This window comes from Salmo trutta, chromosome 5 (genome assembly GCF_901001165.1).
Source record: "Salmo trutta chromosome 5, fSalTru1.1, whole genome shotgun sequence".
Lineage (NCBI taxonomy): Eukaryota > Metazoa > Chordata > Actinopteri > Salmoniformes > Salmonidae > Salmo > Salmo trutta.
In genome coordinates this window covers 52,997,996-53,014,665 of record NC_042961.1, presented here as the reverse complement: position 1 = coordinate 53,014,665, position 16,670 = coordinate 52,997,996, and the positions used below count along the sequence as shown (strand labels likewise).

The window sequence follows — 16,670 nt, the reverse complement described above, 5'->3', positions numbered from 1 at the left end:
GGGTACAGAGATGAGGTAGTCATTCAAAAATCATGTTAAACACTATTTTTGCACAGAGTGAGTCCATGCAACTGATTATGTGACTTACTAAGCACAATTCACTCCTGAACTTATTTAGGCTTGCCATAACAAAGTGGCTGAATACTTATTGACTCAAGAAATGTCTGCTTCTCCTTTTTAATTAATTTGTAAACATTTCAAAAACATAATTCCACTTTGACATTATGGGGTATTGTGTGTACGCCAGTGACAAAGCATCTCAATGTAATCAGCCTGTAACACAACAACGTGGAAAAAGTCAAGGGATGTGAATACTTTCTGAAGACAATGTATTATGCCAATCAGGAATGAGGGGGACATGATGGAATGGGGCCAGGTTGGGAATTTTGCCATGACACCAGGGCTGTTATCACAACATGTTATAATATTAAACTACACATGTGAAAATATTTTAGCACATGAACACATTATCTAGTGAAATAAATGTGACAACACGGGGATACATTTTAATGTGATAACATGAAACTACACATGACAACTACACGTTCACATGTTAACATTTCAGCTCAACATGTGAAAACAGCTATTTCACATGTGAAAATACAAGTGTTTTTGTAAGGGATGTCATTAAAAGGTATGGGGGTTATTAGGTAAGTGATACGCTTCACATTCGACATGATCACTTAGTCCTGACTTTCAATATGAACCCACCTGGGATTTAACTCACAACCTCTGGGTTTGAGGAACAATGATCTTTATGTTACCCTACAAAGTATGTCGTGTTCTCAGATTACCCCTACAGATGAAATACATATACATCTCTGCTATTTTTGTTATCAGTTAATCTGACTATTCTGTCTTCATTGATTTAATTGACTGGATTCAGTAATTTGAGGGATTTCTGTATAATTATCTAATGTTGGTGGGGCATATTATTCTGTTTTAATGTTACTCCTGAATAACTATGATAAATATAATAGGTGTAATTGAGTGTATTTTAAACAAAGCTGAGATTTACTTTGAAGTCCTAACTGTAGGAACACAGGTGAAATCAGGAATTATTTGTGGCATCGCACGATGATCAGAATGCCGTGAACCAAAAGGTTGGTTCAAAATCCCAGGTGAGGACATGTTAAATGAATGCAGCCCGACAGTATGCTCTTGATGGTGCTCCTGTAGTATACTGTGAGGGCCCTCGGGAAAAGGCCACATATCATCAGCCTCCTGATGATAAAGATTCGCTGTCGTGCACTCCTCATCATGGTGTCTGTGGGGTTTGACCATTTCAGCTCCTCAGAGATATGTACCCAGAGGAACTTTACGTTTTTTCCCATCTCCACAGCAACATCATTGATGAGGATGGAGCGTGCCCAGCCTCGATCCCCCTGAGGTCCTCAATCAGCTCCTTTGTTTTGCTGAAGGTGAGGGAGTGGTTGCTTACCTGGCACCACACCGTCAGAGTGCCTACCTCCTCCCTGTAGGCTGTCTCATCGTTGTTGGTAATCAATCCTGCTACTGTCGTGTCGTCAGTGAACTTGATGATGGAGTTGGAACTGTGTGAGGCCATGAAGCCGTGGGTATACAGAGAGTACAGGAGGGGACTGAGGACGCAGCCTTGTGGGGCCCCCATGTTGAAAATCCATGTTGAGGAGGTGATGTTGCCTACCGTAACCACCTGGGGGCAGCAGGTCAGGAAGTCCAGGACCCAGTTGCACAGGGAAGAGTTCAGTCCCAGGACTGTGAGTTTTCTGGTGAGCTTAGAGAGCGCTATGGTATTGAAGGCTGAGCTGTAGTCGATGAACAGCATCCTCACATATGCATTCCTCTTGTCCAGGTGGGTGAGGGCAGTGTGCAGTGAAATTGCGATTACGTCGTCCGTGGATCTGTAGGGGCAGTTGGCGAATTGAAGATGGTCAAGTGTGACGGAGAGGGAGGAGGTGATTTAGTCTATGACAAGTCTCTCTAAGCACTTCATGATGATGGAAGTGAGTGCGGGTAGTCATTCAGTAAAGTTACTTTCCCTTTCTTGGTCAAGGGGATAATAATGGACATCTTGAATAATAATTTCAGTATAAATAACAAACACAATGCAATCACGTATGTCAAATTGTTCCAAATATGAAAGTTGAAAACATTGCGACTGCGTGACGTTCCGGGGACATCCTAACGACACTATTCTGTTTGCGAAATGTCATCTGAAAAATATCCACATGGGAAACTTCATATGAAGGGCGCGTTCATAAATTCACTCTTGCTATCTACTCCAATTTCAGAGCACTCAACGTCTGAGTGTGCCAGAGCGCAGAATAACTGATCAATTTACCATTGGTCAACACCCGTTGAACATGGCCAGTTTCAGTAAACATCAGCAAAATAGCTTAAATAAGCAGCACAGTTACAGTCAGCAACGCTCTCGATAACATGAAAACAGCTTAACCAACTCTGCTAGGGCAAGTAAAGTGGTCAGAGTGAGGTGTTCTCTCATTTATATCTGGAAGTAGCTAGCAAGCTAGCTAACTTTATCCAGTTAGTTTTGGTGCTTGACTGCCGTTGTTAGGTCAGAACTCTTGGATCAACCCTACTCCTCGGCCAGAGCGTCCAGTGTGCTCCCTAAACGCCCCGAGAGCGAAACAATCTGAATTTACGAATGGACAATCTGACACTGCTCTGAATTTATGACCGCCCAGAGCGCACTCTAGCACTCCAGAGTGAATGGTTTTACATGATTTCACATGTGAAAGGTTACGTGATCACATGTGAAAATCCACATGTGAAATATGAAGTGTTCCAAAGCATTTAATTTCCCACTTGTGGAATCATTTGTTTTTTCCATAATGGGGCAATTAAAAGTTATACTCTTCAATGGATATGATTAATTGAAATGTGAAAACATTTCATTAGAAATCTCAGATTGCACCTTTAAAATAATTTCAGGACAGATGTGGTAATCAGTACCATGAAAATGGCAAGTTGTTATTTATTTCAAGCTAATATTGGTGCAATGTGACTTTCTTTGTTGTAGTGCTGAATACACACATCAACTCTGGACACTCTGAAGATGATGATGGTAGATATTTGTTCACTTCATCAAGCCTCCATCTCTTAATGCTTCATCCTATTTCTTTATTTGTGATTTTTAAAAGTTGATTTTGGCTGGACATATTTTGAATTTTTAGTGTCTCGAAATAACATGTGTATCATGCTGGTTTGATTTTGAGCAGGAGTGGTGAAGGCTGTTCTGACCATACACCCCTACAGCTCCCAGATATTCAGTGGAGAGTCTGTCACTCTCAGATGTGACATACAGGGGGGAGGAGTCACTGACTGGGAGTACAGATGGTTAACACCCAGTCCAGATCAATGTCCACAGAAAGAACATGAATGTATTATCAGTGCAGCTGAGTTTTCCCACAGTGGTGACTACAGTTGTAGGGGTTCACATCAGCAGCAGAATTCTAAATGGAGTGATGCAGTCAGACTGACAGTGACACGTACGTCATCTTATCTCTCATTCACATCTGTGCCTCCATTCTTATAACCAGTTGACATTGGGCCTCATTTTACAGATGCTGTTTAATTGTTTTAAAAATGTCTGTTGTATATTTCTTCAGCTCTGCCCAAAGGTACACTGACTGTAGAGCCAAACCCTGTGTTCCCTGGAGAGACAGTTACTCTGATGTGTTCAGTAGGGTCTGACAGTAGCTGGAACTATCAGTGGTACAAAGACAGGAATGATAATGTAGTATCCCAGTCTGTCAGACACACTATAACAGGAGACACCCTCACCATCAGTAGAGCTGCTGAGTCTGACCAGGGTCAGTACTGGTGTCAGGGAGAGATCCAGTCCAGATCCATATCATCAATCATCAGTGATCCTGTCACTATCACCCTGAATGGTGAGTTACTTTGTAGTGTGTTTTGTTGTCATATAGATGGGCACTATTCATTTTGAGTCAATCATTGTATTTTTGTCAGTATTCTTAGTTAAAATAGCAAAAATACAGGTAAGTGACAAAATACAGGAAGCACCAACATAAAGTGTCTTAATAAGGTGTTGGGTCTCCAACCAGAACAGCTTCAATGACATAGATTCTAAGTGTCTGTGGTGTTTTGTTGATGGTGGTGGAAAACGCTGTCTCAGGCGCCGCTCCAGAGTCTCCCATAAGTGGTTTATTGGGTTGAGATCTGGTGACTGAGACGGCCATGGCATATCGTTTAGGTAATTTTCATGCTCATCAAACCATTCAGGCGGTACTCGTTCCCTGTGGATGGGGGTATTGTCATCCTATGGGGGCATAGCCATGGTAGCCAAAATAATGGGCAAGTGGATGTGCCCAGTATTGTTATACATGATCCTAAGCATGTTGGGTTGTTAATTGCTTAATTAACTCAGGAACCACTCTTTTGTTGAAGCACCGGCTTTCAATACACTTTGTATCCCTCATTGACTCAAGCGGTTCCTTTATTTTGCCAGTTACCTGTACATTCCTTTTTTTTCTCATTTTATATAATTGAATACATATGGTGATTGTTGCACTAACTGCATTTAATCATGATAGAGCAGATTCTATGTATGAATCAACTAACTACATTTAATCATGATAGAGCAGATTCTATGTATGAATCAACTAACTACATTTAATCATGGTAGAGCAGATTCTATGTATGAATCAACTAACTACATTTAATCATGATAGAGCAGATTCTATGTATGAATCAACTAACTACATTTAATCATGATAGAGCAGATTCTATGTATGAATCAACTAACTACATTTAATCATGATAGAGCAGATTCTATGTATGAATCAACTAACTACATTTAATCATGATAGAGCAGATTCTATGTATGAATCAACTAACTACATTTAATCATGATAGAGCAAATTCTATGTATGAATCATCTAACTTCATGTGTCATTCCACAGCTCTGCCAGTGGCCTCAGTGAGTGTCTCTCCTCAGGGTCTCCTCTACTCTGGAGATACAGTCAGTCTGCAGTGTGTCATACCAGGCTACACAGACTGGACGTACCGCTGGTTCAGAGACAACCAACACCTTCCCAGTCAGACCAGTAAAGCCATAGATATCACCATCCACATCACTCAGACTGGTCAGACTGGTCAGTACAGATGTGAGGGGACGAAGACAGATCAGCCCCAGAGGTCACAACCCAGTGATTACGTCACTATCAGTGTCACTGGTGAGTTCACTTTTGATTCTCCATCACTAACAGGATGCTCCTTTGAAGAGCCTTTGAAGAGCAATTTGAAATAGATATTCATGTATCCAGTTTAGGTAATGTGTTCACTTCATCTGTTCCATCACTAACAGGGCTCTCCTAATTCTGAAAGGGGGATAATTTGCATTGAAATGAAATATTTGTACATGTCTTTAGGTTAGGTAATATCTAATCTGTGATGTGTTTTCTCAGCTCTGCCCAAAGCTACACTGACTGTAGATCCAAACCCTGTGTTCCCTGGAGAGACAGTTACTCTGATGTGTTCAGTTGGGTCTGACAGTAGCTGGAACTATCAGTGGTACAAAGACAGGAATGATAATGTAGTGTCCCAGTCTGACAGACACACTATAACAGGAAACACCCTCACCATGAGTAGACCTGCTGAGTCTGACCAGGGTCTCTACTGGTGTCAGGGAGAGATCCAGTCCAGATCCATATCATCAATCATCAGTGATTCTGTCACTATCACCTTGAATGGTGAGTAACTTCGTTATGTGTTTTGTTGTCATAGAGATGGACACTATTTATATCATATTATATATACACTGAGTGTACAAGACATGAGGAACACCTTCCTAATATTGAGTTGCACCCCCCTTTGCCCTCAGAACAGCCTCAATTCATTGGGGCATGGACTCTACAAGGTTTAGAAGTGTTCCACAAGGATGCTGGCCCATGTTGACTCCAATGCTTCCCACAGTTGTGTCAAGTTGGCTGGATGTCCTTTGGGTGGTGCACCAATGTTGATGCACACGAGAAACTCTTAAGCGTGAAAAACCCAGCAGTGTTCCAGTTCTTGACACACTCAAACCAGTGCGCTTGGAACCTACTACCAGACCCCGTTCAAAGGCACTTGCATCTTTTGTCTTGCCCAGTCACCCTCTGAATGACAAACCATGTCTCAATTGTCTCAAGGTTTAAAAATCCTTCTTTAACCTCTCCCCTTTATCTACACTGATTGAAGTGGATTTAACAAGTGACATCAATAAGGGATCATAGCTTTCACCTGGATTCACCTGGTCAGTCTATGTCAAGGAAAGAGCAGGTGTTCCTAATGTTTTGTACACTCAGTGTATGTAGACATGGTCTTTGTGCAATGTTTCCTCAAATTTTTCTCTGCAACTTCCCGGTGTACATTTACTGTGAACACTGAGACTGTACCCGCTTTAAGTTACAGTATTAACAGTGGCCAAGGACGCTACTGTGGCTATTTGATCATAATGTAGGCCTACCAGAGTGACCTACCATAAAAAACAACAGTGAAAAATGCATCCCATAACATTTTAACATGGAAATAGCTGTTCTAGATAGTTTGTGAATGTATTGATAAGTAGGCTGTGACTTTACACTTTTTTTTATGTAGTTCTCAAATTAAGCTCATCTACTTGCGACCTCTCATACAGTCCAGTTCAAAGTGAATGGCTCAGATCCATATTTTATGTGGCAGTGGCTATTTGCATAATAGTCCTGCTGCAGCTCTGATTGGTTATGGCACAAGTCTGTGTAGAGCATAGGCCTGAGTTGTGCCTGTCAGTGTAATACAATCCTACACCAGTGCGCTCTGCCTACAGGAAAAGCTCTTGCACAGTTTGTTTTGCATACTATGGCTTGCATAGTTCGTGTTGTTTCGGTATGTTATATTGAAAGTGGCTAACATTGTGTTGATTCGATCACAATCCCCACACTAGAGCGCAACGTTGATAGAGTTAACCAAATGGAAAATCAATCTCATGCTTCTCTGCTTGGGCTGATATTTCGTATGGACATGGTAGTTCCCCGGTCCCGCCTGCACGCAGCTTAGAGGGGACATTTCCGGTGTGAATGTCAATCCAAAAAAAAAGCTACCATATTACCTACTAAAGTAAGACCCTACATTGGAAGGATTGGTGCTCTGACTGCATTTGTCTTCATATTTAACTATGTTTCCACAGCTCTACCCAGAGCCTCAGTGAGTATCTCTCCTCAGTTTGTCCTCTACCCTGGAGATACAGTCACTCTGCAGTGTGACATATCAGACTACACAGACTGGACGTACCACTGGTTTATAGACAACCAACTGCTTCCCAGTCCGACCAGAAAAACCATCACCATCTCTCTCCCAGACAAGGCTGGTCAGTATGAGTGTGTTGGGATGAGGAGAGGTCGGCCCCAGATGTCATATCACAGCTTTTCTCTCCCCATCATCATCACTGGTGAGCTCACTGTTTGTCTTCATTCTGGACTATGTAAATTCAGAGTCAATGAGGGTTAATCTTAATACAGACATATACACTGTAAATTCTAACTGAATGGAGTCAACATATGTAAAATAGACTTTTATCACAACGTTACAGAAACAGCTGAATTACCAGGAATGTATCCAGATGTTTTGTGCTCTATTTCTGCAGCCTTGCCCAAAGCTACACTGACTGTAGAACCAAACCCTGTGTTTCCTGGAGAGACAGTTACTCTGACGTGTTCAGTAGGGTCTGACAGTAGCTGGAACTATCAGTGGTACAAAGACAGGAATTATAATGTAGTGTCCCAGTCTGTCAGACACACTATAACAGGAGACACCCTCACCATCAGTAGAGCTGCTGAGTCTGACCAGGGTTTTTACTGGTGTCAGGGAGAGATCCAGTCCAGATCCATATCATCAATCATCAGTGATCCTGTCACTATCACCCTGAATGGTGAGTAATTTAGTTGGGTGATTAGAACTGGCTCGCAGTCAGCGTTCCAATTAATCCCAAAGTTGTTCGATGGGGTTGGGGTCAGGGCTCTGTGCAGGCCAGTCAAGTTCTTCCACACCGATCACGACAAGCCATTTCTGTATTGACCTCGCTTTGTGCACGGGGGGCATTGTCATGCTGAAACGGGAAAGGGCCTTCACCAAACTGTAGCCACAAAGTTGGAAGCACAGAATCATCTCGAATGTCATTGTATACTGTAGCATTAAGATTTCCCTCCACTAGAATTAAGGGGCCTCGCCCAAACCATGAAAAACAGCCGCAGACAAATATTCCTCCTCCACCAAACTTTACAGCTGGCACTATGCATTCGGGTGGGTAGCTTCCCGTGGCATCAGCCAAACCCAGATTTGTCCGTCGGACATCACTCCAGAGAATGTGTTCCACTGCTCCAGTGTCCAATGGCTGCGAGCTTTACACCACTCCAGCCCATGCTTGGCATTGCGCATGGTTATCTTATGCTTGTGTGCGGCTTCTCGGCCGTGGAAACCCATATCATGAAACTAACATGTATTGTGCTGAGTTTGCTTCTATAGGCAGTTTGTAATGCAGTAGTTAGTGTTTCAAGCGAGGACAGACAATTTTTATGCGTTCCGCACTTCAGCACTGGCCGGTCCCGTTCTGTGCGTTTGTGTGGCCTACCACAATTGCAGCTGAGCTGTTGTTGCTCCTAGACGTTTCCACTTCACAATAACAGCACTTACAGTTGACCGGGTTAGCTCTAGCATGGCAGAAATTTGACAAACTGACTTGTTAGAAAGGTCGCATCCTATGACGGTGTCGCGTTGAAAGTCACTGACCTCTTCAGTAATGCCATTGTACTGCCAATGTTTGTCTATGAAGATTGCATGGATGTGTGTTTGATTTTATACACATGTCAGCAACGGGTGTGGCTGAAAAAGCCGAATCCACTAATTTGAAAGGGTGTCCACATACTTTTGCAAATATAGTTTATATGTCTAAAATAACAGTTACCGTACTACTTACTGAAGTCAGATCACACTTTGGAAAGATTGTTGCTCTGACTGCATTTGTCTTCATATAACTGTTTCCACAGCTCTGCCCACGGCCTCAGTGAAGATAGTCACTCCACAGGGTCTCCTCTACCCTGGAGAGACAGTCACTCTGCAGTGTGACATATCAGACTACACAGACTGGACGTACCGCTGGTTTATAGACAACCAACTGCTTCCCAGTCCGACCAGAAAAACCCTCACCATCTCTCTCCCAGACAAGGCTGGTCAGTATGAGTGTGTTGGGAGGAGGAGAGGTCGGCCCCAGATGTCATATCACAGCTTTTCTCTCCCCATCATTGTCACTGGTGAGTACATATCTTTCCATAATTTATCTAAGGATGAAAAACAATCTTTGCTTGATTAACAATCCGACCTGTCAGTCCTTACCCGCCCTGCTGATAAGGGTGGGTCGGTTGTACTCATGGATTGGACAGTTGATATAAATGAGTGTCAGAAGTCCTATCTCAGATTTTCTCTCCCCATCGTCATTACTGGTGAGCTCACTGTTTGTCTTCAATCTGGACTTTGTAAATTCAGAGCCAATGAGGGTTAATCTAAATATAGATAAATACACTGTACATTTTAAATGAATGGAGTCAACACACCCATATGTAAAATAGACTTTTATCACAACGTTACAGCAACAACTGAATTACCAGGAATGTATCCAGATGTTTCTGCTCTGTTTCCTCAGCTCTGCCCAAAGCTACACTGACTGTAGAACCAAACCCTGTGTTCCCTGGAGAGAATGTTACTCTGATGTGTTCAGTAGGGTCTGACAGTATCTGGAGCTATCAGTGGTACAAAGACAGGAATTATTATTATGTAGTATCCCAGTCTGTCAGACACACTATAAAAGGAGACACCCTCACCATCACCAGAGCTGCTGAGTCTGACCAGGGTCTCTACTGGTGTCAGGGAGTGATCCAGTCCAGATACATATCGTCAATCAACAGTGATCCAGTCACTGTCACCCTGAATGGTGAGTAACTTTGGTGGGCGATAAGAACTGGCTCGCAGTCGGCATTCCAATTAATCCCAAAGGTGTTCGATGGGGTAGAGGTCAGGGCTCTGTGCAGGCCAGTCAAGTTCTTCCACACCTATCTCGACAAGCCATTTACGTATGGACCTCGCTTTCTGTACCGGGGGCATTGTCATCCTAAAACAGGAAAGGGCCTTCCCCAAACTGTTAGCACAAAGTTGAAGCACAGAATTGTCTCGAATGTCATTGTATTCTGTAGCATTAAGATTTCCCTTCACTAGAATTAAGGGGCCTAGCCCAAACCATGAAAAACAGCCCCAGACAATTATTTCACCTCCACCAAACTTTACAGTTGGCACTATGCATTTGGGTGGGTAGCTTCCACTGGCATCAGCCAAACCCAGATTTGACCGTTGGACATCACTCCAGAGAATGTGTTTCCACTGCTCCAGCGTCCAATGGCTGTGAGGTTTACAAACACTCCAGCCGACGCTTGGCAATGAGCATGGTTATCTTATGCTTGTGTGTGGCTTCTCGGCCATGGAAACCCATATCATGAAGCTCCCGACAAACATTTATTCTGCTGAGTTTGCTTCTAGAGGCAGTTTGGAACGCAATTGTTAGTGTTTCAACCGAGGACAGACAATTTTAACGCGCTCCGCACTTCAGCACTCTGCAGTCCTGTTCTGTGCGCTTGTGTGGCCTACCACATTCCAGCTGAGCCGTTGTTGCTCTTAGACGTTTCCACTTCACAATAACAGCACTTACAGTTGACCGGGTTAGCTCTAGCATGGCAGAAATTTGACAAACTGACTTGTTAGAAAGGTGGCATCCTACGACGGTGTCACGTTGAAAGTCACTGAGCTTTTCAGTAAGGCCATTCTACTGTCAATGTTTGTCTATGGAGATTGCATGGCGGTGTCCTTGATTTTATACACATCAGCAACGGGTGTGGCTGAAATAGCCGAATCCACTAATTTGAAAGGGTGTCCACATACTTTTACATATATAGTTTATATATCTAAAATAATAGTTACCGTACTACTTACTGAAGTCAGGCCATACTTTGGAAAGATTGTTGCTCTGACTGCATTTGTCTTCATATAACTGTTTCCACAGCTCTGCCCACGGCCTCAGTGAAGATAGTCACTCCACAGGGTCTCCTCTACCCTGGAGAGACAGTCACTCTGCAGTGTGACATATCAGACTACACAGACTGGACGTACCGCTGGTTCAGATACAATAAAGAGCTTCCCAGTCAGACCAGAAAAACCATAATCTCTCTCCCTGACCAGGCTGGTCAGTACAGGTGTGTTGGGACGAGGAGAGATCGGCCCCAGAAGTCATATCTCAGCTCAGCTCTCCCCATCATCATCACTGGTGAGTACATATCTTTCCATAATGTATCTAAGGATGAAAAACAATATTTGCTTGATTAACAATCCGATATGTCAGTCCTTACCCGCCCTGCTGATAAGGGTGGGTCGGTTGTACTCATGGATTGGACAGTTTATATAAATGAGTGTCAGAAGTCCTATCTCAGATTTTCTCTCCCCATCGTCATTACTGGTGAGCTCACTGTTTGTCTTCAATCTGGACTTTGTAAATTCAGAGCCAATGAGGGTTAATCTAAATATAGATAAATACACTGTACATTCAAACTGAATGGAGTCAACATACCCATATGTAAAATAGACTTTTATCACAATGTTACAGCAACAACTGAATTACCAGGCATTTATCCAGATGTTTTCTGCTCTGTTTCTTCAGCTCTGCCCAAAGCTACTCTGACTGTAAAGCCAAACCCTGCATACACTGGAGAGACAGTCACTCTGACGTGTTCAGTAGGATCTGACAGTAGCTGGAGCTATCAGTGGTACAAAGACAGGAATGATAATGTAGTATCCCAGTCTGGTTACAGTAACATTGAAGTCTCTCACACCATCAGTAGAGCTGCTGAGTCTGACCAGGGTCAGTACTGGTGTGAAGGGAGCAGAGTGTCTAGACCCACATCTTCACAACCAAGTAATTATATTACTCTCACTGTAAAAGGTAAATTACTTTGTTCTGTTCTCTCTTTTGTCATACAGATAGTCTGTTGGTGAGTCAATCATGATTAATTTATCAAGCAAGATATTGAACCCTGCCCATGTCTCCTTGCTTAATAAATGGTTATATTTTCTGCCTACAACTCAGTGCAACAATTTAGAGTTACAGCAAGGTAGACATGTTAAAGTTTTTTAGAAAGCCTAATCTTGATATTTCAACTGAACATGTAGGCTGCTCAACTGCACATAATCCGACTCCTTTTAGAAGTGAGACTTATTTTGTACCTCCAGCCAATCACAATCACTCTCTTCTATGAAGGCTGATGCAAAACAGCTCCAGACATTCCATGCTTTTCTTACCTCTTGTTCTGAGCACCTGAGATTTACTATGCAACCTGCCACATGTTAAATCAATTTGGATTTTGTGTGAGGACAATGTTCTATACACTGGTGCAAAAACTTGACGTATCCAGTCGCGGCCGACTTTTTGTAAGCGAACCACTCAATTTCGTCCCTACGTTATATTGGCATCGAACACGTCACCCTTCGTAGGAGAGGGGGTGACCGCGACAATGTATTGTTAAAATGAGAGGCTGCCTGGATCTTTAATTTTAAGATGCTTGCTGCATTCTGTCTCAACGTAGACTTTGATCTGAAGCCATTCTAGTAATTATTGTGATTTTGCCATTCATTGCAAATGTTTGAAGGCCTAGGTAGCCACATTGTATCTATGATCATACATACAATGTTTTTTATTCATGTTTTTTATATTTATATCTTTAAATTAACCAGTGATATCAAGCCACACCCGGCCATGATTACAGACACCTGTGTGTGTGCCCTTTGACACTATATAAACTAATGACCCACAGTGTTTATCATTATACCCTGATGAAGACAGCTTGTCTGTCAAAACGTTGGTTATTAGGTTATTACATTATTGCATCTGAGCTCCCAGAGTGTGCGGCTAACCTTCTCTTTTTCAAGTGTTCTACTCCGCTATCCAGCACCTCGTCTAAACAGGTGTGAGTTTCTTTTGCCAGTCAATCATGTAGATATTTTCTGTGTGTCTGTTGGCTATTCTGCTTCACTGAATTTTTGTCAGTTATCCATCAAGAAGACATATCATGCAGCAGATCAGATCCATGTGTCGTAGGGTGTAGACCAAAACACAGCGGGAGAATGTATACTCATCTTCTTTTTATTGAGTGAAGAAGGAAAACATATACAACGTATACAAAAAACAAACGAACTAGACAGTCTCGTCAGGCATAACGCAAAACAAGAAACAATCTCCCACAAAATCCCATGACAAACACATACCTATTTATAGGACCTTCAATCAGAGGCAACGATAGACAGCTGCCTCCAACTGAAGGCCTCAGCACCAATTAACTAAACATAGAAATACAAATGACTAGAATGAACATAGAACTAAACTAACATAGAACAATAACCAAAACCCTGGACTAATAAATCAAATACCCCTCTACGTAAACAACCACCCCGAACCATATAAACCAAATACCCCCTCTACATGAACACATACACAAACACACCCTGAACCACATAAAACAAAACCCCCCTGCCACGTCCTGACCAAACAACAATATCAAAATAACCCCTATTACTGGTCAGGACGTGACACCATGTTTTCCAGATACATCACAACCTTTTCTTGATTCCAACAGATAATCGTCCGACGGCTACGCTGAGTTCTGACGAAGAGGACGTATTCACAGGAGACAGAGTTACACTGAGCTGTACCTTAGAGTCTTCTGGATGGAAGTTTTACTGGTACAGACACAGACCAGACTCTACACCAGTAACCACAACCTCTGGATACTCCTACACACTCAGCTGGCTCAGTGTCTCTGATGGAGGACAGTACTGGTGCAGAGCTGGGAGAGGAGACCCAGTCTACTACACCCTGTACAGTGACCCAGTCCTGATAAACATTACTGGTGAGTCTAAAACAGTTTTATGATAAATGGTTGTTATTTTATATGGATAGAAAGTCATCTAGGGTATAATATTTTGTCTGTTTACTGTATCACAACAATTATAGCTAACTTGATATTCATTAGTAGACCTATTGATAAATTAATACATTTCAAATTGTGTAACTGTTTATTCAGTTAGTTGTCTGTGTTGTGTCTGTTCAGAGAGACCTGTTGCTGTTCTGATCCTCCAACCCAACTGGACCCAGATATTCAGAGGAGAGACTGTTACTATGAGATGTGACATACAGGGAGGAGGAGACACTGACTGGGACTACAGATGGTATAAGAATAGTCAGTTAGTGATCCCCTTTACCACAAAGCCTGAGTACAGAATCAGTCCTGTCTACAGGTCTAGCAGTGGTTCATATACCTGTAAGGGTGTAAAGGGAAACAAGTTCTCCAAGATCAGTGAAGCTGTACAACTGACTGTGTCTGGTAAGTCTATCTAATCATGTAAACATCTCCATGGCTTACTAGACTCATTGCTAAGACTGAAAGTTAAAACTGAAACATGTCCTCTGACTGATCACAGATCAACCCCAACCTGTCCTGAGTATCTCTCCTCAGTGGCTGAACCCTGGGGCCTCGGTGATGCTGAGCTGTGGGGTTAAAGAGTTGTCTACAGACTGGAGGTTCTCCTGGTACAGGACTGTTCCCTACAGAGCTGGGTTACCCTCCCTATCAGACAAGTCTTACTCTCTACAGCTCCTATCTGACAATGTGACTAGTGAAGACTCCTACACTCTGATCCCTGCTGGTCCTACTCCCACAGGAGGATATGTGTGTAGAGCTGGGAGAGGAGACCCAGTCTATGATACACTCTATAGTCAACCTCAGTTTCTCTGGTCAGGAGGTAACTAACTGCATTGAAACTGTATTGAATTATATTTAAGTCACCCTCATGTATATATAACTATAGGTTTGACTCTGTCTCTCTTTGTTTCAGATCTGCAGCCTTCAGTGTATCTTACAGTAAATCCCAACACAACTCAACACTTTACATCAAATTCTCTCTCACTGATCTGTGAGCTGAAGGGGAACTCTACTGGATGGAGACTGAAGAGATACACAGAGACAGCATGGCCGTCACAGTGTACATCTACCTGGAGATCAATAACAGAATCCACCTGCACCATCACATCATTGGACAAATGGTACAGTGGAGTGTTCTGGTGTGAGTCTGGATCAGGAGAGTACAGTAATGCTGTCATCATCACAGTAAATGGTACGTCTATTGTACAACATTCACTAGCATTTTTACATTTCAATGCATGTTATGTTTCATTCTGTAACTGATTGATTGCGTCTCATAAAATAAAACACAAGCTCATAAGATCTTGATGTATTGTGAGTAATGATTCCAGATTTACAGTATTATTTCTATATTATGTTATACAGATGGTTATGTGATCCTGGAGAGTCCTGTCCATCCCGTGACTGAAGGAGACTCTGTGACTCTGACCTGTACATTTAGATATCAGGAAAAAAATCCTAAACTCAAGACTGATTTCTACAAAGATGGATTACTCATCAAGAATGAGACCACAGGAGAGATGACCATCCCTACAGTATCCAAGTCAGATGAAGGATTCTATAAGTGTAAATCTGGTCAAGGAGAATCACCAGAGAGCTGGGTGACAGTGAGAGGTGAGAAAACATTTATGATCACAAGTTTGTTACCATTTTATTATTTGTGTAAAAACATGTGATTTAAGTGTTGATGTTAATGTAGTTTTGAATGTGGTGGAACATTCTTGAAATACACAGGAAACTGTTGTGTGAAAAACCCAGCAGTGTTGCAGTTCTTGACACACTCAAACTGATGTGGCTGGCACCTACTACCATGCCCCGTTCAAAGGCACTTAAATCTTTTGTCAACAGGTCCTCTCCCCTAGAAAATATGATCTCAACTAAATTGTCACAAGACGGGCCAGCCTACTTTGTTTTCATGCTCTGTACTCTTAACCTATATAACCTCTCTCAGAGTCTGTGCTGTTCTTTCTCCAGTCTCGCCAGTCTCAGATACATACAGGAATTGAACTACTTTATTTATTTTCCACCTCAGAGTCTGATGGTGTTGTGCTGTTCTCTCTCCAGTCTCAGATACATACAGGAATTGAACTACTTTATTTATTTTCCACCTCAGAGTCTGATGGTGTTGTGCTGTTCTCTCTCCAGTCTCTCCAGTCGTATCTCCTGGATCCTCTACATCAGTCCTAGTAGGAGTGGTTGTGGGTCTGGTTGTTGCTGGTGTTCTACTGGTCATTCTCCTGGTCCTGCTGTGGAGATATCAAAACAGAAAAGGTGAGACTTTGTCACTTATCACTTAATGGAAAATGTATTATTAAGTTTGGAACAAAAATGTCAAAATAAAAATATAAATAGGTGAAGAATGTTCAGTACAGAAAACAATGTGTTTGTCATTACAGGTCCCTGTTTCAACAGAATATTCTGGTGAGAACACCTGTCTCTCAACTATATTGGTACATACAGTATAATATCTTCTCTGTGCATCGTATGCTGAGTATCTCTCTCCATGTAGGCCCCCTCAGCCCCAGAGCACCAACCAGGACCCCCAACAGGACCAAGGATCTGGGTATACACATCAGCAGCATGGTCAGTCTCTCATCAAACCTCTACCACTCCTCTCTC

General features: G+C 42.4%; 1 protein-coding gene across 1 annotated transcript in view; it reads left to right on the top strand.

The window, feature by feature from the left end:
• The window catches only part of LOC115194486 (basement membrane-specific heparan sulfate proteoglycan core protein-like), a 138,089-nt gene that overhangs the window by 115,023 nt on the left and 6,396 nt on the right, over positions 1-16,670 (top strand). Inside the window, 1 exon segment of the mRNA XM_029754206.1 lies at positions 16,561-16,634. Coding sequence (XP_029610066.1) covers positions 16,561-16,634 — 74 coding nt within the window.